General features: G+C 40.0%; 2 protein-coding genes across 2 annotated transcripts; one reads left to right on the top strand and one right to left on the bottom strand.

The window, feature by feature from the left end:
- Positions 1-10,831: 10,831 nt before the first annotated feature.
- On the top strand, positions 10,832-12,884 carry foxe1 (forkhead box E1). The gene has a single exon (XM_004549382.3). It carries the CDS (start codon positions 11,188-11,190, stop codon positions 12,292-12,294), a length of 1,107 nt encoding a protein of 368 aa, XP_004549439.1. The 5' UTR covers positions 10,832-11,187; the 3' UTR covers positions 12,295-12,884.
- Positions 12,885-13,812: 928 nt separating this feature from the next.
- spag5 (sperm associated antigen 5) lies at positions 13,813-27,916 on the bottom strand. The gene is made up of 25 exons (XM_004549381.4): positions 27,761-27,916; positions 26,874-26,945; positions 26,656-26,784; positions 24,280-26,564; positions 23,971-24,163; positions 23,650-23,766; positions 23,389-23,481; positions 23,098-23,232; positions 22,219-22,338; positions 22,028-22,120; positions 20,727-20,861; positions 20,536-20,629; positions 20,274-20,421; positions 20,057-20,107; positions 19,727-19,901; positions 19,457-19,590; positions 18,887-19,055; positions 17,183-17,288; positions 15,489-15,735; positions 15,154-15,286; positions 14,932-15,012; positions 14,693-14,842; positions 14,312-14,386; positions 14,091-14,171; positions 13,813-13,993 (listed from the first exon to the last, which is right to left on the bottom strand). Exons 2-25 carry the CDS (start codon positions 26,910-26,912, stop codon positions 13,922-13,924), a joined length of 5,055 nt encoding a protein of 1,684 aa, XP_004549438.1. The 5' UTR covers positions 26,913-26,945; positions 27,761-27,916; the 3' UTR covers positions 13,813-13,921.
- Positions 27,917-27,991: the final 75 nt, after the last annotated feature.

The following is a 27,991-nucleotide window of genomic DNA, read 5'->3' as shown; positions in this document are numbered from 1 at the left end:
ACTACAGCCCAGCCCATGCAGCAGTATAGGAATGACTAACCTCGTATTGTGGATGGATTATCTCAGTTGTTCTCCTGGCTGAAGTTTGGTCCTTTTACAGCATCCTGCCATGCGATTACATTTGTTCCTGACCACCGAGAACACTCACGGTAACTTTTATCGAGTGGAAAAAAAGTTAGCTTGTTTATATTATGCTAACATAGCTGTGTCGCTAGCGGTCACGTAGCACATCATTATATACCAGGTAGCTCAACTTCAGTAACCCTACAAACATTACTGCTGTTTAGTTTTCTGTCTTCATTTATGCTGGAAGTGATAACAGAGCTGTACGTTTTAATTTGTTTCCAAAACCCCGCAGTCAGGACATGCTATATTGTATTTAGATAGAAGCTAGCGAGCTAACTCCCTGCTACTTCTAACTCCGTTAAATGTCATAAATTCCGTTTTCATGGATGCCTGAATGTTAAACTCAATTGTTACACCTGGTAGAGCAGATCGCTGATCATTTTATTAAAGATGAAAGACTTTAGACAGTTTTTCAACTCTCAGTAATGCCATAGTGATCGTTTGATATATGGACCTGCAGCGGAGTTTAGACCCAGACACGGCTAGTGACGTCAGACTGAACAACCGGATAGGTGACTCTCTGTAGCAGCAACCAGCAACCACTCACCAACAAGTTGGGGAATACACATTCTTCCCTAGTGATCAGAGATCGCATTCAATATGGTGGACAACTCTTGAGCAACGCGTGCACGACATCGTTTGAGAAACTTCTATACATCTGTTAGGGTTAGACGTCACCTTAGCTAGTTTAGGTAGCATAGCTGGGACGGTATATACTATGGATGGCTTTTGTTGCTTTCGGTGCCATTATCTGACAAATTATACAGCCTGTTGTGCAATTAACTGTATTGGCACCATATCCAAGAAGTCTGTGTAAAATTCTAGTAATTCTTTTGTATTTTACTGAGCACTAATTAGCAGGTGGCTGTGTCAGTACGTCACACTGACGCGGTAAGGGTATGCCTTCATCTCTAGGTAGTATGTTTTCTGGCTTAAGTTAACTCTGCACGCCATCCCATGATGAGTCACTTCCAGCTAAAATACAAAAAAGAAAGAAAAAGATGTAGATGGCTCTGAGGCTTCAAAGGGTGATATCACAGTTGTTAGGCTAATCCAACCAATACTAGTGGCAGTAGTTCTGTATGTACCCTAATGATGTGAGCATTATCCTTTTCAAACTCTCAGCAAAATATCATATTTTATTACAAAAACCGGTCCTTTTAAATGAAGCTTAAAATAAGCTGATTTTCATGTGGCATTTCTTTGTAGGTTGCATTGCGTGCCATTCTTTGCAAACACACAGAGTGAGATGTACCGCATAACTCAAGAGACAAGACAGCAAAAGCCTTACTTCATGGGAAATACTTTAGCAAAGCCACAAAACTGTTGTGGCAACAACAGAGCTCTCGATCGCTCTTTTTTTGCGCTTCTTCTCTGCCTCGGTGTCAGGCAGCAGACACACACGCAGAAAAATGAATCCACGTTAATGAAGTAGAACAAAATAAGGACGGCGCTCAACTTCTATAACCAGCCTAACGTGCAATCCTATTGTGCAATGGAGGTTTCTTTCAGGTGCAGGCATGGGTAAAAATGCTCATGTGCGGCTGCCTGGGCTGTGTGCAGGCTGAGACATCTATGAGGTGTTGACACACAGATCCTAACAGAGCCCAACTGACATAGATGCACTGACATTTGCAACCAGGCATGACTTTAATTGTGCACACTGTTATAGTGAAGGAGTGAGATACTGTATCAGGTAAGAGGTGAGTCAGAGAGTCTGAGTCATATAAACGAAAAAACTGATCCATAAGTGACTGATGAAGAGTGGAAAAAAAAAAAGGTGATTCTAATACAACAAACATATAAATAAACAGTTAGCAAATTAGTGGCTTATTCTTAATTTTGTGTTGGAAGTGTTTATCTGTCAGAACCTTTTCTCTGAGTGAGGTCACTCCAGTCATCTTGCAGCAGTAATGAGCATTGCTTTACACTGAAGGGAATGCGTTTGCATGGCTTTTGAGGCTGAAATGATTACAACTTGTCCTTTTGTGTATGAAGATTGATTGGATTTTTTTTTTCAACTATAATCGAAGATCTAACACTTCTTAGTGTTAGTAATCTAACACTTCTTGTGCTCTATTAGTGACATACCTTTCTATTGTTTTCATGACCTATTTGACTCTAGAAAGATACACAAAGAGAAGCGAGTAGGAATGTCACGTGTTGCAGCTACCTTTCTGGAGTCAAACCAGGGACAGGCTGGCTTCAGGAAACAACCACTAGTCCACCTGGATGCCTCAGCAAAGAGATGTGAAACACCAATGTGAGTTTTGTTTGAAGGATGAGGTTCGTATTCCTTAACATTTCTTATTTTTCCAAAGAAAAAGAGCAAAACGTGCAACCTTTTCTCCCTAAAATCTGTCCAAACATTTATCTTTTTCCTGTGTGTTGCAGACATTATTTACTGAACTAACAGTTAAACTGATCAATGAACTGTATTTGAACAACTCTGTTTAAGGGAATTATTTTGCCATATGTGTGGCCTTTTTTTAGAGGACCATCTTGATGAGGCTTGGGTCTGAGCATTACAGGCAGGGTTAGGAAGGTGAAAACTTAAGAAAGATGAACAAACACTCTAATAACCCCATATTTATATAGCACTTACTGACCGCCCAAAGCACTTTGCACTAAAGCCATATTCACAAAGCACTGTTTATTCTTATCAGATATATACATACACGCATGATATATGTGGTGCAGTTTGGATTTCAGCATTTTAAACCAAGGACACTTTACATGTGGAATGGCGTAGCCAGGGTCAAATAACCTTTCTGATTTGTGGATGATCTGGTCTATCAATCTACTGGCAAGCCATTGCCAATATCTGGTAACACAGATAAACACAGCGTCGTTTAATGTCATGTAGAAATTAATTTTGCCCCTGAACTCTAGGTTTGCAAGCTGTAATATGTTCAAATGAGGCAGAATTAAAGTCAGAGAATTTACATGACATTTATCACTTTATCAAGCAGGTAAGTTTTAAGCCTAATCTAAAAAGTAGAGAGAGCGTCTGTCTCCTGAGTCCAAACTGAAGCAGAAGTAAACCAGCAGTCTGAGAGTGAAGTTCTCTATTGGAGTAAGATGGTACTATGAGGTCTTTAAGATAAGATGGGGCCTGATTATTCAAGACGTTGCATGTGATGAGAAGGATTTTAAATTCAATTCTGGATTTAACAGGGAGCCAGTGAAGGGAAGCCAAAATAGGAGAAATATGCTCTCTCTAGAAAGTCCCTATCAGTACTCTTGCTACAGCATTTTGGATCAACTGAAGATGTATGTTATTTTGTGTATGTTATGGTGTATGTTATCTCGCTTCATGGATAGATGAAGTTGATTAGTATCTGTATATCAGTGAAAATGTTTGCTATGCCTAAGGGAAGCATGTATAATATAAACAGAACTGGTCCTAGCACAGAACCCTGTGGAACTCCCAATTTATATGAATAAACTGGAGTCAATTAGATAGATATGGATCAAGCCACTGCAGGGAGTACATTTAATTTGTCTCTGTAATAAAATACTATGATCAGTGATATCAAATGTTGCACTGAGGTCTACCAGGGAAGCACAGAGAGGACTCCACTGTCAGAGCCCATAAGAAGATCCTTTGTAACCTTCGCTAATGCTGCTTCTGTACTGTGATGAACTCTGAAAGCTGACTGAAACAAATCATTCTGCATATGATCAGGTAGCTGTTTTACAAATAATTGTTGAAATAAAAGATATAAAGACAGAGTTTTACAAAAAGGAGACAATCAGAACATTTAGATAAGGACAACAGAGCACATTTTAAATGGTCCTGGAAGCTTTTCGAAGTGTTACAGGTGAGAGGGGCAGAAGAAGGCAAGGCCTGACAGCACAGATGTTACAGGAATTTATCACTGTCGCACATTTAATCAGCAACAACCTGAAATAAGCTGATTATCAGGATTTCTGCAATTAGATCTTCAAATCATTTTTAAATGTAAACTAAATACATTATTGTTACTCTATTTTGTTTTGCTCTCTTATGTGCTGTCATGCATTGGGATTCATTTTCAGGAGTAGTGTGTGCAACTCTACTCCTCGCTACAATTCATAGCATAAATGTTTTGGGATGGTTAGCGCCTCCCATCCTGGCACCATTTACCAAGCAGTTTCTGTGAGTTACAGAAGATACTTTAACTTTGAGGACTTGAAATTGTAGTCATGTGACAACCAAAAGATAAAATATCATGTATTTGCCACAGGTCTGTGAAACTGATGAAGCGTCTTACATCTTTATTTATATAGCACCAAAACACTCACCCCAAGGCACTTGACATTGTAAAGTAAGGACCCTACAATGATACAAAGAAAACCCCAACAATCAGACCATCCCCCAATATGAGTAAGCACTTGGCAACAGTGGGAAGGAAAAACTCCCTTTTAACAGGAAGGAACCTTCAGCTGAAGATTGAACCCCCGTACTAGGGGTGAGGGGAGGGAGAAAGGACCAAAAAAAAGAAAAAGAGCAATCAAAGATCTTCTCTTCTACAACAAAAGTCCACAGTTTCATTTATGAGTAACAATGCACCTTTTCTTACAATGTTGAGTGTCTATGAATGCTTGAGTATGTTTTTGAGTATGTTTTTGACAGCCACGCACAAACATACTTACACTCTCACACAGTGATTTAACGGCAGGTACCCCTGCCAGTGCAGTGCTTCAGTTATGTAAACTGGCCCGAGTTTGGAGCAAGTCAACCGTCAGGACTTTGCATCCCCACCAAGCCCCTGCTGCTGCTAATGCAAACAAGTTGCTTTCAATTTCTCAACAGTGACCTGAATAATTCAGAACACGCACGCCACACACACACCGCACACACACAGCTGTAAAAGACAAATAAAAAGCTTAATCTAACAGGAAACATTTTAAATAACTTATATAATCTTTCTCAACGAGTCTTATGGGGATGTGTTTAGTATATTTTAATATACTTAATATATTCTTAAATATTTTTAAATTATTTAACGACCACAATATTATTATGTTTCCCAAGAAGACTTAAATGGTGCACAACTCACGAAGAATGCAGGTCACTTCCCATTAGTGCCTAAAAGATAGTCTCACAATACGCCTGAGGTCAAAGTCATCGTATGTGCTAAACCCTAATCCTACCACACACTTTTAGGAGAGCATCACCAACCGGTGCTGTCAAATAGAGCCTTGCAATATCAAACCAAAACAAATACATGGATCACAAATATCTCCTGAGATGAGCTAAAATAAGAAACTAAATGTGATTCAGAACATTTTTGTTTTTGTACGTATTTATTTTATCATTAAACATCATAAAATATCTAAAAAGCTTCTGTGTTATTTACAATAAGATTTTTCCACAACATAGACCACATAAGCATGATTATATTGTTGTTGCCCATAATCTAGTTTTGTGGTGTAGGACTTATATACATCAAACTGTCAATAGCATTCACATAACTGCACTGTTAGAATTAAAAACTGGTATATATTTTATCTGCACTTTTGGCACAAGTTGAAACGGAGACTCGGCGAGGTTGCATCGTGCTCCTAGGTCATCCTAAATCAGTCATGTGATTTGGATGTGCCGGCATGTCTGTTGACTTTAGAGGATTAAAGGAAGCGATCTTTTAAAAAGGATCTGCAAATTCGGTAGTTTCACACATACTAATACTAAATATCATACATTTTAATACAAAAAATTAAATAAGGTAACAAACCAGAACATTTTTTTAAACCTAAAAGTAGCTTTATTTGCGTTTTTAATGAAAACAATTATCTTTTTAATTAAAAATATATATATACTATATTCACCTCCTACCACATCACCTGTTAAAGTTTTCCATTATTCCTTATCCTGTTCTCTGTTCCTGTATGAATGTAGAAAGCCACCTGTATACAGCCACTCAATGGTTAAAGTCAAGTGTTCAAATTCAAATGTCTAATTTGTTTGTCTTTGTTTGGATAGAGCCGTTTCTCACAGGCACAGCGAGAAGTATAGGGGAGACACAAATTGAAGAGATGTTCATTTGCCTTGGCTGCAGCTCTGCTCTCGCGTGCAGCTGTCGCAGCCACCAGCTGCCATTTGCGTCTTTACTCTGCGCTGTGATGGACAGGTCGAGGCCTCTCACAGCAGCATTGGCGCATGGCTCCAGGGCCCTTAGCTGTGGACAAGAGGCTCTAAGGGTTACTCAGTGATGCCAACCCTAAGTACACTTCACAGGGGATTAGGGGCTCTGTTTGCAGCAGAAGCTGCAGGAGACTGTTGCAAAATGCCCTGCAGAGCTCAGGGGAAGTGCAGAGTGAGGGGATAATTGGACAGTTTTGCAGTTTTAAAGTGAAATAAACTATAAAAATATTTTCTTAAAGATTGGAATATATTTTTAACCAAAGTACTGTTTTTGAAAAAAGCGAAACCTTGTTGCGTTGGCAAAGTAATTTAAGACACTGAAGCGCATAAATATGTCAGAAACGTTCTTGAACACAAATGTTGACAGTGGTGTAAGTTTTCAGCAGTATATTAATCCACCAGCACAAACACCGAGATAAAAGGCTCATGAACAAATATTGAACAGTAAATGCTGTATGAGAGCCAAATCAAGATGCATCGGCAAACTATGGGAACTATGATCCTGAGCTCCAGCAACAACGGATACCTGAGAACTTACTCACCTCTAATTGTTCATGACCGTCAAGCATAAAAACGTGTCTTAGGTAAAGGGTGAGGTCTTCTGCACATTACATTGCACCTCCATCAAATCTGTCACATGGAAAAACCATCAATCAAACACAGCATGCTGGTTCTTTGGATAGGAATGCATGACTTATTTCATTGTTCCCTGCAGTTACAGTGTCGTTTAAAAAAAAGTTATTTATCATTGGTACGGAAATCATTGCAACACTTTTTTTTTTTACTTTTACTCGTCATCATAATCATCATATTAGGCCATTGTGACTAAGATGATCTGAGCTTTCTGGCATCTTAAAAATACCCCAGGATAGCTGAAGTGTTTAAATGATGCTCACTTGGTATTAAGGGGTCTAAAGTGTGCCACGAAGATATACCCCACACCAGTGCATCACCAGCAGCAGCCTGAACCTTTTATATAAGGCAGGATGGATCCATGCTTTCATGATTGTTATGCCAAATTCTGACCGCACCATGCATACGTTGCAGCAGGAATAAGACTCATCAGACCAGGAAACCTTTTTTTAATCTGCTTTTATATTTATTGAGCTCATTTGGTAAAATTATAGCCTCGGTTTCCTGTTCTCAGCTTACAGGAGTGGTCTTCTGCTGCTGTAGCACAGAGAGATGCTCTTCTTGACTGCCTTGATTGTAACTAGTGGTTACTTAAGTTACTGTTGGCTTTGTTACCCAGAAAACTGTTCCTCATTGGATATTTTCTCCATTTTCAGACCATTCTCTGTAAACCGCTGATGTGTGGGAAAATCCCAGCAGACCACCAGTTTCTGAAATACTCAGGCCAGACCATCTGGCACTAACAACCATCCCTCAAAGTTACCTAAATCATCTTTTTTGTCATTCTGATTTTCAGAATGTGTTAGCAGACAGCTGAACCACTGTACCTAACAAAGCAGCCGGTGCATATCTAAATCCATTTGTATTTACATGAACATAGTAAATGAACAATGATAAAGACCAGATAAAAAGTATATTGTACTATACTGAACAAATATACTCAGGATGCCTCTTATGGTCCCCTTTGATCAACAGGATCATCATGTAGCTTTGACTAATAAAAAAAACACCTTCAACACACAATACTACTCACAGTCTGGAGCTTGGAAATGTATTTATTTATTTGAATTAAAGCTAATTGATCGCTACATACAGTTGTCACTGTTCACTATAGGAATATAATCTGAGTTTAGCTGACTAACTATCAAAAACATGTTGCATGTATCATATTGATGAGATAAATTATAAAAAAAATACCTAGCTTAACCTATTAGTCTTAATATATAACTATTATAAAGAACATTGTATTTATTGAACAGTGCTACGCCGATAAATTCAACTAATCATCCACAAAACAACAACAATGTTTTGATTGTGCGTGGAAAGTTTTATACTAAATTCCTTGGTATTATAAAACTGAGTTTACCCTTCCTCTTAAAAAGTTTTGGCACCAAATACCTGAGCAATTACATTTAATTACATGTGTAATTCAGGTGGGAAAGCAAGTTTGACAGCAAAGTCAAAGTGACATTGAAGCAGCACTTAACAGGTACACTACAGGTACTGTAGTTCTCAGTTTTTTCTGCACATGTTGCACCTAATTGTTTCAGATCATAAAATAAATGTTAATATCAGACAAAGATACCTCGAGTAAATACAAAACACACTTTTTAAATGATGATTTCATTCATTAATGGAAACAGCTTTCCAAACCTACTCTGCCCAGTGTGAAAAAGTATTAACTGGTCAATAGGATTTAAGTCTAGACTTACTTGGCCTTCATTTTATTTTATCTTTTGTTGTTTTTTTGAGTCATTCAGAGGTAGACTTGCTCATGTGTTTTGGATCATTGTCGTGCTGCATAAGCCGGGTGTTCTTGAGCTTCATTGCACAAACTGATGGCCGGACATTCTCCTTCAGGATTTTCTGGTAGGGACCTAAAGTGGTCCTCAATCAGCAAAACAGCCCCAGACCATCACACTACCACCACCATGTTTTACTGTTAGTATGATGTTCTTTTTATTAAATGCTATGTTAGTTTTATACAGATGTAACAGGACTCAAAGTTCAGCTTTTGTCTCAGCTTTCCACAGAACATTTTACATAAGTCTCAGGGATCATCAAGATGTTTTTCGGCAAATGTGAGACGACTTATCGTGTTGCTTTCGGCCAGCAGTGGTTTTCTTCTTGGAACTCCAATGAAAGCCATTTTTGCCCAGTCTCAATGCGCTCTTAGAGTAAATTTTGTAGGCCGACTCCTAGGAAGGTTCACCACTGTGTCTATCACCGTGGTTCTTTGGAGTCCAAAGCCTTAGAAATGGCTTGTTTAACCCTTTCCAGACCGATAGATTAAGTGACTCAATGGTTCAATTCTCATATGTATTTGAGTTTCTTTTGATTGTGGGCTGATTGTTTTCAAGATCTTTCCCTTTGTGAGGCAGGTTCCATTTAAGTGATTGCTTGACTCAACAGGACCGGCAGTAATCAGGCCCGAGTGCGGCTGCTGAAACTGAACTCTACTTTCCAAAATAAAAATGTGGCTAATCACAGTTAATTCATGATTTAACAATTGGGGCAAAAACACAGGGCTAAGTAGGTTTGCATAGTTTTTTTCCCCTCAAATAAAATCATCATTTAAAAACTGCATTTTGCAGTGACTCTGGTTTTCTTTGTCTAATAACACAATTTGTTTGATGGCCTGAAATATCTAAGTGTGACAAATCTGCATTTAAAACAGGAAAGAAAGAAATCAGAAACGGGGCAAATGCTTTTTCAAGGCGCTACACATAGAGTAGATTCTCATGTTAATCTAAAAAACTTTAAAAAGTACCTCATATCATGACATGCCACACCCACCTCCTCATATAACAGGGTGCTGCAGCTGCAGACCAGGACAGCACATCTGCGGCCCTCCCCACAGGCCTAAACTTTTCATCGGGCTGTTTGCGCTCTCTCTCTCCTTGCTCAGACTGACACATGTTAACCCTGCCTAGCTTTATGCAAGGGAGTGTGCTGTGTTTTCCTTTCAGTTTGTTTAAGAGATTAAGCTGGTGAACCCTAACCCAGGGAGTCCCCAGAGTTCATACCAGCAGTAGCAGAATACTCTCCACCCTTTGATGACAATGAAATTTATTTTTCACAATATTCATGTCAATCAACACATGACAGTTTGTGCACCACAGAAACGTAGGGAAACAAACGACTTTATAAAGGTGGCTTTAAAACTATTCCAAGTATTGCTACCAATTTCAGTGAACGATCTCTATGTAAAGAGTTGGTTATTCCCGTCTCTCGGGTTGTGCCCAGGCTTTATGATGATAGCTTATATTTTGCATGCTGAAATCACAGGAGGGCCTTTGTCTGGACAACATTTACATCTCTTAACACAGCTGGCACGGCCAACCACTGGCACAAAACAAACAAGGAAGCAAGATAGAAAAACAACTCATAGGTTAAGTTACCACTAAAGAGGTCTTTTAGTGTTAAACATCAAAACAACATGGACCATTTTGGACTTTTTAAAATAAACTGAGGTCGGCTTTAAAGTAAACTTTGAATATAAAGAGGAAAAAATATCTGTTTTGACAGTTTTGGTTACTGAAAATAAATACAGGCCAATTATAGAACAACAACAAGATAACTGTGAGTAATGTATATTGATACACTCATGTTACTGTTTTTTTAATAGTTGTAATGATATTAGTTAAAATATTTGAAACAATGTCATTTAAAGTATAAATATTTTGTGCAGCAGATTTTTTTTCCTGCCATTTCAGGATAGCTCACCAAATTTAAAATAATATGTATTTGAAAACAAAAATAATAAAATGAAATCAGAATTCACTCCACAAAGTATGCAGACTTTGACAGAGGGGAACAATAGAGCAGTAGAGAAGTTAGGTATGTTAGAGCATGTGATGTTTAAGGGGGCGTGGCCCTTCAGGTTGTCTCTGCAGGTAATACACTCTTCAGGTAAAGCTAAGTGACTCATTCGCACACACACCTTAAGCACAACAATTGGCACTTCAACTCTTCACCTTAAACCGACTACACTTTACGGGAATAAACTGAGTAAAGACCCGCATTTAACGAAAGAGGACTTCACAGAAGAGCCGTTACTTCCACTGCTTTTGAAGAACTGCTGAACTGTTTGGACCCAGGACCCTGAGCATTTACAATCGAATGCAAACTTGGAGCAGGACTGCATATCAGACAGATCTCCTGTTTTGATTTGCACTGTCAGGGTACTGCCTACTAATTTGCTTTCTCTGACAGAGGGAACAACGTCAAAGCTGTGCCACTACTTCTGCCGTGCAGCTTTTCCAGTAAGTAATCTATCTCTTTCTTTTGAACTGTCCATGACAATGCCAGTGGTCAAAGTAGAGAAAGACTCTCCAGCAGATACCACCTTGCTTGCCTCCAATCCTCCACCGCAGACAGAGGAGCAGCCGCGGGGTCGGAGGAGGAAGAGACCTCTCCAGCGCGGGAAACCACCATACAGCTATATTGCCCTCATCTCCATGGCTATTGCCAACTCCCCTGACCGCAAACTAACACTGGGGGGTATCTACAAATTCATCACAGAGCGCTTCCCCTTCTACAGAGACAATTCGAAGAAATGGCAAAACTCCATCCGCCATAATCTGACTCTGAATGATTGTTTTATCAAGATCCCTCGAGAGCCAGGACGACCTGGGAAAGGCAACTACTGGGCACTGGACCCAAACGCTGAGGACATGTTTGAGAGTGGCAGCTTTCTGAGACGCAGGAAGAGGTTTAAGCGCTGCGACCTGAGCACATACACTTCATATGTGCATGAAACACCAGTTTTTCCCCCCGTTCAGATTACCAGACCAGCTGCGTACACCAACTCAGTCTATCCCAACATGACACTCAGTCCCACATATGGACAGCAGCTGCCCTCTGCCTACTATCCCTCTTCGTCGCCTCCGGGGTTTGGGCACAGTCAGACCCGCATGTTCAGCATCAACAACATCATAGGACACCCGACTCCAGCCAGCATGCTGGCAGGTCAAGGACCAGAGGTGATGCAGCAGCAAAGCCGGAGCTTCAGTCCCGAAGGGCTTCCGAATGGATCCAGTCCCTGCAGCTTGGGAGCTCCGGGTTTCCAGAGTCAACCGTGCGGGGGATCTGTGCCACCCCGCTCCTCTACACATCCGGCGTTCACCTACTCTGGACAAAACAGCCATTCGCACCAACATGCACACCAGGGCTCGTACGGACAGGGTCACACCCAGGGCATGGGGTACGCTGCAGGAGGACGGATCCACCCCTCAGCTCACGGCCCTGCAGAAACAGTGGATCATTACGGCAGGGTCTCCCCAGTGCAGCTGGGGTCTTTCTCCCAGTATAACAGCGCTGCAGGTCCTATTGGAAACACTGGGGGATACCTCAGACACCCCACCTACCCGGGGAATATGGACCGTTTTGTTTCTGCTATCTAAGCTACTGAGAATGTAAAGCCCAGCTTCTCACTACCTTTTATTTTTTGTTAGGTTTTTTTTTTTTTTTTAAACAGAGACTCGTGACGGCACCAAATGAGCCAGACATTTCTGTGCACAAAATCCAACTGCTTTATCTTTGTTCGTGATGTTTATCAAGGACAAAACTGAGCAGACTGACCTCTCTTAACACCACTGTGATTTTCTGAATAATTGTAGAAACCATTTTCACTGCTGATAATAACTTACTTTAGATATCCATTAAGCTGTTTTGTTTTAATGTCTAGGCCTTTTTAACAGCAAGTATGTGACTGTAACATACATATAATTTTGTGTGCTGATATTTTTTTTTTTTTTGTTAAAACTGGAATGTGCCAGTTGAATATTTTACACTTCCGTTGAGTTTAAATGAATTGTTTGTATAAATTATTGTGCTTCGTGGTCATAGGCTTTGCAGCAAAGTGGCTTGTGTGAAAAAAAAATATCAGCTTGTATTTTGTTGCCAAGTAAATATGCATTTTTAGTTTACTGTTCTTGGAAATAAACAATGATAAAGCACCTTTGTTCTATAAGAATAAAAGATTTTAAATTTGTGATGAGTGATTGCAGTTGAAGGAGTTGTGAAAGAAGAAATTTACACCATATGAGTTATATTTGTATCAGCTATAAGTGAATTCTAATTTTAAGTCTTATAAAGTAACGAGGGCCAAAAGGTCCAGACAAAATTAAAGCAGGAACACACACACACAAAAATAAGTCCAACCCTCTTTCTTTTGTGCTTCTAATGCTTTCTGGGTCAGCTCAGCCGGTTTGAAGTGCCGTCTGGAGCCACACCAGTAACCGTGACCGGTCTCAGCCGCATGTCGAGACACCAGTGCAGCACTGGGCCACATGCAAATCCACTAATCAAGAAAATGAATAGACTTGCCACTCGATGCTTCATGCCTTTGCGTTAAGACCACATAATACCAGAAACCTCTTCCACACAAACCCTGCAAATCGGACGAGATGAGACACAAAGAAAACAATTAGAGCTAAGACAATTGATTTTTTTTTTTAATAAGAAAACAAAAGGAAACCTTTGGTGATTGATGCAGCTTGCTTTTATCTCCAGTTTAAAAAGTTTTCTTTTACCGCTTCATGCTGTGAAAACCCTTGGAATAAATAGAAAAGTTTTTTTCATGGCCTTGTAAAAACAACAAAAAATGGAATACCACTTTATTTCAACTCTGCCGCTTACTTTGTTGCACCTGGGATGATGGCACACACCTCCTTAAAAAGCAGAAGACGTGGCAGTAACGTGGCATTTACACCCACTCGCACTGTAGTTTAATATGAATGAGACATGGGGCTCCATCTTTTTCAACTTTTGATGTTAAGTGAAAAAGCAAGATTCTCTCTTTTAAAACTGCAAATCTTTGTACACCAAAGAACTATCACTAGACCCAAGATGCTATAAGAGAAAAAAAAACATTTACATGTTCAGCATGTGTGTTCAGTGTCCATAAAAGATATGGTTAATATCAGCATTATTTTATTCTCAAATAATTATTTTATTCTCAAAAATACAAACATTTAGAAGGCAGACAAGCTAAAACATGAATAAACACACACGAGGGAAATAAACACATCAGCCAATGTATTCAACGAGCTGCCGGAGCTGTTCACAGTTCTTCACAACTGCCGGCAACGACAGCAAGGTCTGTGAGGCAAAAAGGAAAAAGCAGCACATTATGGCAAACATCCAAACAGACGCTGCGGTTTACAGAATATGTTCCATGGTATGAAACATTTCTCACCTCCCGAACTCTGTTGATCATGTTGTTTAATATCTGAAGCTCGTTCTCACTTTTCTGCTGGTTGCTCTGATAGATGATTTGCTGTAAGAGATGAACATCCTCATGAACGCTCACATGGCTGGCAAGAAGACCATCTAATGTTCCTCTAAGTCAATAAATACTGTGTGAATGCTGATATGTAGTCAGGAACGTGATTGATGCCGGGTACGGTCAGGACTTACATGTCTCTTTGCCCTTTCAAGAATTTTTACTTTGGCCTGCTCGGCTTCCTGAAGACTGGCCTTCAGTCTCTCCACCTGGGGATCAAATGGAAGTTTATGAGAAAAGAGGAGGAGGGGGGGGGGTCCCTTTAAGCTGCAGTGTTTCCTCAACAACAGGCTGAAAAGTCAAGTTTACTTATAAGCACATTTAAAAACAGCTGCTGTTGACCAAAGTGCTGTACAACTTAAGTAACATAATAAAACCATAAAACTGATCTAACAAGAAAACATGAGTTTAAAATAAATAAATAAATAAATAAATAAATAAATCCAAACTCGGTCAATTTTAAAACTTGAAAACTATGGAAATACGTAATAAATAATGCTTCTGATAAATCATACCTCTTTCAATGACTTGATGTTCTCTTCCATGAAATGTTCCGGTTTAGTCGACTGGCCGCCAGCTTTCCTCAATTCATCCCGAAGGAATTCAGACTCCACCTTCGACTGCTGGAGAGCGCGACGAAGCTCAGTGATTTCCCTTCTCAATTCCTGGAGAAAACGTTCATTTGCATTTAAACAATAACTACAAGAATACGTAGTAGCTTAGAAACACCGGCAGTATTATTTTGGTGCCTTACATTATTGTCAGTCTTCTGTTTATTTAGGATTTCCTGTGTGTCTTGCACTTCAACTATCAACTTAGCCAGCATTTTCTCATCCTGAAAAAAAAAAAAAAAAAAAAAAAAAAAAAGAAACAGAGTTTTTCTCTTCCATCGGTCAGCCGTCCTCCGCACCCATCCTGATCTTTCTTATCACAGATGAATAGAGGACAAAAGATGTCCAGCAAAAGTCATCCTTACCTGAGTTTTCTGCTGCAGAGCCTGATTTGCCTTCTCGACCAGCTGACTCAGACGGCTGAGTTGATGCTTGAGCTCAAAAACCTCAGCTTCATGTCCGTTCTTTGCAGCACGCTGCTCCACCTGCAGGCCACAGCTGGAATAACACATCAGATAACAGTTGGGGGGGGTTTAAAAAGAAAAAAGCAACAAGATAATTGGATTACATTTGATGTTAATGTACAAAACAACAACTTTCGAAAAAATCATTTATTTCACTTTGTTTTTAAAAATAAATAAAATGAAATAAAATAAAATAATAATTTAAAAAAAAATAATAATTTTACATTACAGCTTACATTTGGCCATGCAGCTCCTCCAGCTGAGCGTCTCTGCGCTGCTGCACCAGCTTCAGAGTGCTGACGAGCTCGGTGACGGTGCTGCCCAGGCCAGTAAGCAGCTCCGCCAGGTGGCTTTGCTCCTCTTCCTCTGGTTGAATCTCGACTGTGCTCATATTCTTTTTAGGAGTGATGGCTGCGATGCGGGTGAAGGCGCTCATCTCGCTGAACAAAGCTTCACGCTGTGGCTCGAGAGTGTCTGAAGGGACTGAAGAGAAAGTAAAACTTAGTTGTTTCTTATTATTATAATTACATTTTAGACTTTTATTATCTGTTCCATTTTTTATTACAGTCCCTGGTGGCTGTGCAGATATATTCCCACCTGAAAATGATTCCTATAAGAAAAACGTTGCCCACTACCTCCTTTATCCAAGGGAAAAACAGGATGAATTGAAGTGCATGTGTAGCTCATATAGAAAAGTTGGTAAGAAAAGGACCATTGAAGAAAGAATTTTTATATTATGCAATCATATTATTGATGCCTCCTTGAGAAAAAAAAAAAAAAAAAAAAAAAGACCCAGTTCTTTTGTTTTTTGGTAACGCACCACTAAGCCTTCAAACAATGAAATTAATACCTCCTTTTCATAAAGGAGACACATACGACATGCTGAGCACGTATTCAAATCATGTTTGAGACATTCAAATCACACTGCTCTCTGAGGGAATCTCAGCGTGACTATTTAAAGAGACTTGCTTGCAGCTAGCTTAACAACATAATTACGCTGGACCACATTACAAGTGAACTAAAAACTTTTTGAATTTGAAATTTGAATAGTTTGATCTTCATCAAACTACAGACAGCGTAATCTGTATAAACAAACAGCTGTACTTTCCATGTGAAAACACACAGTGATTATTCATAGGCCTAAAAAAGAAAGTGAACCTCCGTGCTAACAACTTTCATAGAAGTCAAGTGTTTGTGCATTGTGATTTGCAGGAGGTGACTCACTAACACGACTATGTAAAGTCTGGTTACTGAGAAAGCCTGTTCTTCTTAATGAGGAGTCGCAGCACCGTAGATGAAGCGTTACAAGCTAGAAAAGGTGCTCATCACTCCACAAGTGGATGCAAAGATCCCCATGGCAACTTGTAAGGCTAAAGAAAACCCCAAAAGTAGGAGCATATGCATGAAATCTCATGTGTCGACTTTAAGGAAGATACAGCAAAGGAATGTGCTGTTATCCAAAAAGACAGGTCACTATGGGACGATGTTATGTGGACAAATGAAATGACAAGTCTGGAGGAAACATGCCATCACACACCACCAGGAGGGATCAGCCCGGGTGCAACACCGGGGTCTGACAGTTCAGGTATTGGCTCAGAGTCCTGACCTTAACCCAGGTGAGATGTAGTAACCTGATCAACTGAAAGAGTGGAAGCTTCATTAGCAGTTACAATAACATCTGATGGAGCTTGTTGCTACTAAAATGAGATTCTATAAGTGACTAAATTCAACCAGCTCGACCATGTTTTCCAGCTTCAACTCTGTGTTTGAGTGAGTGATGTGATCAGAATCACAGTGCCTCCTGTTGTGTTTAGGATGAAAAACAAATGCTGACACGTTATATTTTTTTAATAATCAATTTAAAAGAGAAAAAGAAAAACTAGCATCTTACTTATGAGTGAACTGACACACATGGGGTGAACAACAGTACCTGTTTCAGCAGGAGTGTCTGTTTTGACCTCTTCCTCTCTCTCAGCAGTTGAGGCACAACGCTCCACGCTGTGGACTGACTGAGACTCTTCACACATCTGTGGTTTCTGAAAAGTAAGACATTTAAATCCAAGTGGGAAAAGACATGCAGTACTGCATCTATAGCATAAGTTCAATAGTAAATGATGTTACAACATGATTTATAAATACTGTAAACAGTTGCTTCTGATGTCCAAATTACAACTGCAAATGTCAAGAGCTCACAGCCACAACGACGCATTCTTTTAATTTAATTTCAAAATTAAGCTTTGCATACTCTATGCATTTGCATTACTTGTCGCAGATCATCTGCACATACAGTGGAGTCCATATCAGGGCCCAATTAAACTAACATCTGTGAAATTGAGCTTCCAGCTGCATCATTTCACCATTACCAAAACTAGTAAGTTTAGACAGGCAGTCACAAAGCACTGTACACGAAGGTTAAAATAAAACAGAACATTAAAATAAAACATAGAACATTAAGTAATAAAATAGACAATATAAAAAATACAAAGGATAAATTGTAACTATGCTTTTAATGGGCTGTACAAAGCAAACAGAAAGGGGAAAGAAGCCTGTAACAAATACTGATATTCAATGAGCTCCATCCACATCCAAACAACTAAAACAGCAAAAGATTAAAGACCAAGAAAAACAGGCTCCGCAAAAGGATATAAAAGCTAAAAGCCGGCAACTCAGATTCTGAAACTGACCAAAATTCACTGAACCAGCACCAAAAGATCAAAACTACACTTCACGTACAACTGTTTTGCTTCCACCACGATTTAAAAAAAATAAAATAAAATTTAAAAAAAAGAAAAGAAAAAAAAAAAGAAAGAAAAATCTCTCTCTCTCTCTCTCTGTGCTCGAGACCAGTTTCCAATCAAAAGTGTTTATTTTCTACTTTATTCCCTTGCATATTACGCACCGGTCTCCTGTTGTGGACAGTGTTGTCTGCCTCTCGTTTTTGTTGTTTGTTTTTCCCCTCCAAAAAAATAACTGACAAGAAACTAATTTCTGCTGTTCAATACTGAAGAAATTTCAACTTTTACAAATTATGCCAAATTTCAAACGCTTAACTATGCCTCTAATAAAGCGTCTGAAACTTTGCTCTGCAGCATCAGGTAATGTTGATATGCTGTTTCATGGTTTTCTTCAGTTCTCGATCTACTGCAGAATATTTTCAAGGGATTTATCTGCTATAACAGACCAGGCTTAGAAAAACTCCTTCATATTTTCTGTTTTATCCTCAGTAACTTTGACACGATGGCATCTGCTGTGGTGCTTACACCTCTGATTAAGTGTCAGCTTTATTTTTATACCTAGAAAGTTTACACTGAGTTTATAATTCCAGAGAATCAGTCAAGTCGCTTTGGGCGTGTCATTTTCAAGCAGAAACCTCAGAAAAGCTCCTGGGGCTCAACAGGTTAAATAAAAAGTGCAATATTGTAACTGCTTTAGATTCTGTTCTTAACTTCCAAAAAGTATGTATCGAATTTAGAGGGTTCTTTCGACAGTACATACCCAAGATAAATGATCTTGGATGATAATATTTCTGACCAAGTCAAAATCTAACTGAATGGAATCAAACCTTGTGAATCAGAATTGAATCTGTTGTAGGAATCAGTGACAAAACCCGGGCCTAGTTCTGATATTGTTTTACCTTTTCATCAAGTTCTTCATGGAGCTTGTTGGTCAGTCCCCTCAGTGTGTGATGCAGCAAAGTGATTTCTGTGACCGCCTGAGCCATCTTCTCTTCAAGCTCCAGGTTTGCTGTCCTGGCTCTGGACCTTGTGGCTTTAAGTTCTTCCTGCAAATTCCCGTTCTCAAGCCTCCATCACACAAACACACAGAGGCAAGTTATCATTCAGTGTGCCAACAAAATGTTAAACATCATGAGAACAATTTGCACTAAGATTTATTATTACAAACATAAGGCCATAAGGCAAAAGACTCCAGTCCAGAAAATATGTATGTGAGTATTAATCCTTGAACATTTTACAGTTTTTCCTGTTGATATAGACCTGCCCCCACAGCCATTCATACTACCCCATCATAGTTAAGAACTAGAAAAGTGGGCTGTATGTAGCCCTCGATGTAAAATGAGTTTGACATCCCTGATCTAAGAAACTGAGCACAGACAGACAATTTTGTTCTATTTAATCCGAAAGTTTTTTCAGGCTCAGTTTGGGCTTTTCAAGCACATCACCCTCAATGGCTTATTTATACTTACTTAAGTTGACAAACTTCTTTCTTCAGGTCCTCACACTGGATGTTCCTCTCCCGAAGGCTCTGCAGGTTTTCCCTTAGCATACGCTCACTTTCTGCCATCTGCTCCCTCGCCAACTCGTTCTCCATCTGTAGGAACTGATGCACACAGACAGCAGGAAAATTAAACCTAACATCCTCCCCTCAAGGTTAAGTCGCATATTATTCCTGTAATAACCAAACGCCTCATGCTTCTCTGGTGTTAAATGAGACAGATACCCTCTCTAATGCTCACCTCGTTCATTTCCCGCACACCACTGAGCTGTGTACAGACATCCTGGAGCTGCTGGATCTGCCGACTCTGAGACTGTGAGAGGGACTGCAGCTGACTGAGCTGCTCCTCACTCTGAGCCAGAGCCCGACTCAACTCGCACACCCGCTGCTCCGACTGACCCAGTGATGCCTCCAAGCTGGACAAGGTCAAAAAGAAAAAAAAACACAGCAGTATTCGGATATATACTGCAACATTTATGTAAAATTATAGTAAAAATGTAACCACTGGTTACATTTTTCTTCTTTCTTCAATTTTTTTTTTTTTTATCCTTTACTATTAACCAACACTTACTCATTTGCTCGATCTTTAGCCTCTTGTTTGTCTTTCCACGACTCCTGCAACCTTGAATAAAAACAAAATAAGGCCTATTTTAAAGCACATGCTGCAATTCAGGGCTTTTTTTTGCCTTTCAAAGTTTACCCTGTTAACAAGTAACCACCAACCCAGTGTTCACTTCCATTTTTAAATTTCTATGCTTGATTTCTTTCATCAATAAGGAGCATCATACTTTGTAGTCTCAGCAGCCAGGGCCTGCTCCAAGAAAGTGTAGGATGCCAGCGTGGAGGAAACTGTAGCAGACAGCTCCGTCACCTTCCTCTCTAGCTGACCCGTCTCTTCTTCTTTTTTAGTCAACTTCTCTCGCAGTACACACATCTCTGGATTTATTTATTTAAAAAAAAAAAAAAAAGTTTAAGTCCATAGGTTGTCAAGAAAGAAAGCATTTTGAAAAAGAGGGAGCGAAATAGCCAGAGAGTTATTTCAGTTTTTACCTGATGTCAGAATTGTCACCTGCAGATTTAAATCTCCAATCTGCTCCCTGGCAGCTTGGAAATTCGAATGAGTTTCATTCAGTTCTGCTTCAATCTGATGAGGTTTTTTTTAAGCATATGAATAATTTTAATCAGACATGTTGACTACAGGTACAAGGCTGTAAATATCCTGAATATAACAGATGCCTTACCTGCTCTCGCTCTTCAACAGCTTGGTCTCTTGCAGACATGTGCTCATCTCTCTCTCTCAAAGCAGCGGCAGCTTTCTCGTTCAGCTTCAGGAGCATGGGAGCAGTTTTGTGCAGAAGGCTCCTGACCATGAAGAGCTATAAACAGATGGCATTAGCATCAACGCATTATCACATTTTAACAGAGCAGTAAATGCTCTAATAGTGAAGGCTGTATTAAAGCACCTAAAGTTTCAACTAAACAACATTAGAACACATTAAATGGAATTTCAAACCGAATTTTAGAAAAAGGTACACTGCAAGAAGATGATAATATTATTATTAATAATAATAATAATAATAATAATAATAATAATAATAATAATAATAATAATAATAATCTCACCACTAGATGGCAGTAGATTACAGCCAACTGAATTCTGTTTTCTTACACCACCTAATTCAAGTGCATAATCGTAGCTACAGTGGCCACTATAGGATATACATGTTTATAAAATAAACATAAAAAGACAAAATATTGAGCAGAACCCCAGTGACTTCTGTGTCACCTTCATAAACTCCCTTTCTGCAATTCCTTTAATCTACTCTTGTTTTATCCAGAGGCCGGTCACAGTCTCTTTCGTTCACATTTTCACTCCTTTAGTGAAGGAAACCACTTCTCAGATGATAAAACATAGGTGTGATCTTTTATATCTTGAGTCTGAAGGTGCAGACAGAAAATGCAACTTGCCTCCATGGCACAAGACACGAACGGCAACAAACCGATATGGAGCTTGTCTGAGTCTTTGGCGTGCTACGTATGCAGCCGGTCTGCAGCCGCATACATAAAACATGATTAGCTGATGTCCATCTCGGCCACTGTATTCAACATGGCCAGGCAACACAGGGGCTTCCACAAACCAGCACATGCTCCTATGTATTTTATTTCCAGTTTTACGAGAGCGTATCAATTTGTAGGAAGACATAATTATACACTTCAATGTATACTTATGAGTACTGAGAATATCCTCAACCAAAAAATGACTGACTGTACCTTTAAACAGCACTATTATGTACAGGATGCTCATGTGGTGGATTTTACACCAAAGCCTCGTGTTTTTAGAAACCCACAAACTACAACAGCAGTAAACACCATTCAAACGGAGCCACTGTGCTGCTATCAATGTCACTCAGATTAAACTAAAAATGAAAACATAAGAACTGGAACCAAAACACTGGTTCTTTGTTTCTTTGCCATCATATAGAAACTGCTGTGATACATGTTCATTGACTGTCATAGTTCAAGGTTTTTAGTATGAGCGTACCTCTTTCATCAAAGCGGACTGTTCATCCATGGTTTCAGACAAAAGATCTGAAGCAGAGTCCAGGGTTGCATTATAAGCCTTGTTTAACACAACCTGCATTAGTAAAGACAAAAAGAAACAAAGAAATGACACTCACATATTACTTTAAATACAATTATTGAGCTGTTTATTTTTTGGCTTGTAATCTGTACCAGTTCTGGATAGCTCTGCTTTAGGGTGGCCAGCAGCTCTTGCTGAGACCCCACACTCTTCTCCAGAAGTGAAATTTCTGTGGCACAGTGTGTCCTCAGCTGTTCCATCGCACTGAAAGCCTGACAACACACAACCACACACACATTTAATACCCCTGGAACAAATAATCCTCTTAAACACACAGCCAGCATAACTTCTGCAGATATTTTTATATGCTCCAGAAAAACTGTTGGTCAGCTAAAGCAGAGGTGCTTACACAGTGAGCTATGTTTAACAGACAGAGAGGTTTTTTGTGTCACAAAGGTGGCTCTCTTTTTAACCTGGCTAGATCACCACAGTAACTTATGCTAAACACATTACCTGGAAACGCAACCTTTGAACTGATTCTAGTATGCTTTAACTGCTACTTTTTGCTTAAATTGAAATAAACAGCAGCACTGAGCAGTAACATAAACACAATTTAACAAATTTATCACATTAATGATTCTCGGCAGCATTACTCTGTTATCTTATTTTTCACACTAATGTCCATTTTACTGATATATTTTCCAATAACGTTTATAGATCTCCATTACCCAATGCTCTGAGCACAACCTGCTCCAATCAGACATTCTCAATAGACTTATGCAGAAGAAGAAAGGCAGATAAATGCTCCCTTTAATGTGATTGTGAACAGAGCCTGAAGCAGGAAGCCTGGATTAACAAAGAAAGCTGAGAACCAGCTTCATCTCTCACTGGGGTTTTAGGTTTTGTCAAGCCAGCTAACGCAAAGAACGGCTGGCTGTATTGAACGTGCTTCATAGTACACCCTTCTCCTCAGGAGGTTGCCGTTCCTCTACATTTAGACTAAACAACTAAAACACCCCAAAAGGACTTACTGCCTCCTTTGCTGTGAAGGCTTCTTCCATTTGAGTCCTCATGTCATTTCTCTGATGAAGAGTTTCTTTGACCTTCTGCATCATTCTGCTCTGTATGTCCTTTGATTTCTCAAGTAGAGACTTCATGTGCCCATACTAAAAACAACATGAGAAAAATATACCTCAACTCAGTTGTAGCACATAATCATGTTACACTAACACCTTAAGCCATAAATAACTGATGAATAATTACAAAAACAAGCATACTGTTTAACTTGTATGAGACAGAATGAGGTAACATGCTGTACGTACATGTGAAATGAGGCTTTGATGGTCCTCTCTGACTATGTCACCAATTTCATTCATGTTAGAGAGAGCAGCGTCTGTGTCACTTCTGACAGAAGTCTGTTGGGACAAATACACACACTTTACTCTTAGTAAAGAAAATATTGACTGTCTCAATACACACACACACACACACACACACACACACAAAAAAAAAGCCAGTGAGACGTGTTTGAGCATTATATCCCAGTTTAAACAACATGAGCTGTGTGGTTGTTTGTGACTTACCATGGTGATCTTCATGTCTTGCAGACTCTGGATAACGTTTTGTAGAGAACTCCCATCAAGCTCCAACTCCCCAATCCGACTCAAAGCTTCCACATACAGGTCTCTATACATTGTGGTCTAGATATAAAATATAAACAACTGACTACTTAAGCAGTAATCCTTTGTTATATAATGAGATCAGAGTTGAAAGCTTCCGTTTGAGGAATATTTTAAGCTGTGACATATGCGAAACTACTCTAATAGAGTCCAAAAATCTAAATATAGAGTAGAAAATGAGCATAACAGGTCCCCTTTAAACAAAATGTAGATGTCAACAGATACCTGACTGAGTTCGGTGTGGTCTGTCTGCACGAGTTTCTCCCGGAGGTCTGAAGGAGCAGGGCCTGCAAGCGGACGTCCTTGTGCCCTCGCTGCAGTCAGCTGTTGCACCAGGGCCTCAACCATCGTCATGCTAGACATTAACCTCTGTTCCAGCTCCTGTCTTGGGAGGGACTCCAAGCTGCCTGGAGGTAAACTGGAAAACCAATGAAAGAATACTGAGAGGCAAACAAAGAAAATACTAAAAGCAGATTTAGCTTCATCTATACTCACAACTGTTGAATAAATGGCCAATTTACAATGGGCACTTACTTCCAGAGGAGCGGGTCAGTCATAGTGCAGGAATCAGCCACAGAGAATTCCCTCTTCCTCTCAAACAGGCCAGAAGTATTGAGGCTGTGGTCAACCAGTTTCACAGGACTACTGCCCACACAGACACTGTGAGACTTTACAGGAGCAGCTTTGGCTGGAGGGGCAGGAGGTGGAGCAGGAGCAGAGACAGCAGCAGGGCCCATCTTTCCAGACGCCATCATGAGGAACTCTGCCATTTGTCGAAGCTGCTGCTGAAACGGACCATCGGAAATCAGTGGGAAATTCAGCAGTGGTTTCTCAGCTTCAGTCTGAGGCTCTGCAGAGACTTTCTGTCCCAAATCCTTAACTGGCTCCCATAGTGGGCTCAGACCAGGATTCTGACCCAGGGCGGTGGAGTTTAACAGAGGATGAGGCATTGGGCTTTCCAGTTGCTCCGCCCACAACCCAGCACGGTCAGCATTAAGAGGAGCAAACAAGGTTTTCTCACCCTCAATAGCAGAGTCATCAGCTGCAAACTTGCCTTGAGCAGGATCCCCAAAAGTCTTTAAAAAAGACAGAGAAGCTCTCCTAACGGGACTAAACATTCCCAACCCCAAAGCTGAGGTAACCGAGGGACACTCCGACAGCGCTTTCAGTACATCAGTAAGGTTCTCTGCATGAGATTTTTCTGCAGAGTTACAAAGAGCAGGTGCATTTCCAGATGAGCCAATGGCACTGTCTTTTTCCCCACTGGATTCAGTGGGTCCTCTGGTGGAGTTCACTTCAGAGACATGCTCCTCTTGGTCTTGCTGTTGCACTTCCACAGCTGAAGGGCTCTCTGCTGAACCTGCAAGTTGACTGCAGTCAGAAATCTGAGTAGTCTGAACCACGAGAGACAATGCACTGTCAGCAGGATTCACGGTACAGTTAAGCATTTCTTGCCCTTTGCATTTTACAGTTTCAGTATCCAAAGCTTTTAAAGATCCATTAGCCACCAGAGATCTGCTAACAGCTGATGGGTCAGTAGCTACCACAGCTTCACCATTGTTCTGTTGGCTGTTAGCATCTTCAAAGGCATCTTGACAATAATCATGTGTGATGGAAGTGAACAGATAGTTTTCACTGAGGGGACAGATTACAATCTGGTCCTCATGCAGAAGGGATGTCTTCTTCTTGGGAAATTGGGCCTCATCTAATTTTTCATCTTCAGCTGGAATACAACAATCAGCTGTGACACCACCTTGACTCCCAGCCTGGCTATCAGATACCACTGGGCTACCACTGTAGTGTCTGACCATTACATCCTCAGTGCTGTCTGCCAATGCTTCCTGGGTAGTCAAAAGGCTGTCACATGGAGCTGATGAATGAGTCTGAACATTACAGTATGGATGATCAAAGTGACCAACTGTATTATCATTTTGTAAATCACAGTCACCAGCTATTTCAGTTGAATCTATGGCATAGCCATGTGTCTCACTGCTGCTAACAGTATGGTCGGCTGGTAGAACAACGGACTCTTCTCTTGGAATTTCAATCTCTCCTCCAGTGCAGTCCAGTGATTTAAAGGACAGTCCATTAGCACGTTTTTCTGAACCACGTGTTGTCTCAGATAAAGCCTTAATGACAGGATCAACACCACCATCATGGCTACAGTATGGATGATCAGCATGTTCCTCTTGACACTGCTGGTCAAAGTCACCGAAGCAGTTGGTCAAATTTATACTGTCATACTCTAGAGGAGCACCAAGCTCTTCCTTGGGCAGAGGAATGGTTTCGTTGTGTAATCTGGTGGCATCTGAAACTTCCACCTCACCTCCATCACGAAGGAAGGATTTCCAAGTGAGATCTGCCTTTCCACTGCAGTCACTCTGAAAAGCTGTTGATTCTTCTGTGGCTTGTTTGTTATCCAGATCACAAGAAGCCGGTGTAGTGCTGTCAGTTTCACAGGGAAGTGCTGCGCTGATGTTAACAGAGTAAGTGTCACTCTTCTCAAGAACATGATAGGGATGTTCGATGTGATCAGAGCATGACTCCATTACCACACTGTCAGAGATGATGCCATCTTCAGATTCAGTGTTAGATGTACCCCGGTCCGTAGATAAAATAATACTCTCCTCTGCATGCAGTAAAGAGCCTAATATCTCAACTTCACCACCAGCACAAGTGAAGGATTTAAATGTTATATCTGAAAGTCCACAAGCAATCTGAGTAGTTGTTGTATCAGTTTTTGGAAGATTTGTTTGTATCATTTTGGTGGATGGAGAAGAGTACAGCTGGGGTTCTTGTTCACTCAGTGGAAGATCACCCTATTAATGAAAATGAGTAGCGGTTAAAAAACAGCACCACAAAAAGAGAAAAAAAGACAAATTATATTTGTAAGTATTAGTGTATACCCACCATTGTCATTTTGCCAGCATCACTACTGATCTGTGATTTTGATCTGAACTTTGATGAGGGAGTCGACAAGTGCAGAATCTCATTGTCCAGACTTCTCAGAGGGGTACGCTCGCTGGATCGGCTGGAGAGCTACCATCAACAAAGGTTGAATTATCCATTAACTAATATGCTCAGAGATAACACTGTACAGTATGCACAACAGAATACAAAAGTCTTACCAAGCCTTCCCCTGTGGAACTTGAACTCCTGGAAGCCATTACTCTGAAGTTCTCAGAAAACTACGTTTACAACTGGAGGACAAAATCAGGAAGACAAAAGATTTCATATTTTACCAGTTTGATTTAAATGCGGATTAATCTATTTGGCTGTAAAACCAATAGCTCCGAATTAAAATAGTTGGTTTTCCATGCGAGTGCTAAAACAGGGTCTTGCTCCTCATACTAAAGAATTATGTGATTTCAAGGCAAGTTACGAAAGACAAACCCCAGTTCTCCTTGACTGCAAAAACTTTCCGGAATTTAATCACGATCACGAGACTTCAACAGTTTGTATAAGACAAGTTAGTCGGAACTTTTTAAACATTTCGTTTGTGCAGAGAGAGTCTGTTAAGTTCAAATTAGCCCCATCATGACCCCTTGTGTGGATGTTGTCTTCTTGTTATGAAGGTTTCTTCCGGGGCAGAAACAACAGGAAAGACGATTACAGCAAACAACCATGTTGCAGAGTTTAACTGTTGTTTTACGATAGACAATGTGAGAATGTTCTTTAAAATCCTGCACAGAGATCTGCTTGTCGTGTCAAACTAGCTGAGAAGCTCACATACTGACGTGGCGTTACGTATTGGCCTAGTTGACAAGAATAGGCCATTTCAAGCATTAATTTAATAACTTCGAAAATCAATGTGAGAATTCACAGAATTCTAAAATTCACAGAAAGTGTTGCAAAGAGTGAATATTGCAAGGGCGTAAACTACAGTTTAAGAGACCGGTACCAGTCGATAGCTAACCGTAAATTGCACTCACTCTAGTTACTTCTAACAAAGGCACTTAATTAATAGCTTAGCTGTCCGAGGCAAACGCCCTTAAATCATGTAAAAGTATTTTACCTTTTAAATTTTACCAGCTAACGTCAACCAGCGTTTTAACAGAGACGAGGACAGGGTAAACAAATCTTGTATTGAACTACCATCCACCGCGTTTGATTCAAAAACACGAATAGCAGCGCTGTTATTGGTCCATTTCTCTTCTTCGTTGGTTGAGAGAAGCACTAGATGGTTGAGATCTGTACCTTTACTCACTGCTGCCTCCTTCGGGAAAATAATGTAATTGCTACAGCA

Source organism: Maylandia zebra, linkage group LG6 (genome assembly GCF_041146795.1).
Source record: "Maylandia zebra isolate NMK-2024a linkage group LG6, Mzebra_GT3a, whole genome shotgun sequence".
NCBI classification, from domain to species: domain Eukaryota; kingdom Metazoa; phylum Chordata; class Actinopteri; order Cichliformes; family Cichlidae; genus Maylandia; species Maylandia zebra.
This window is presented reverse-complemented; position numbering and strand designations above follow the sequence as displayed.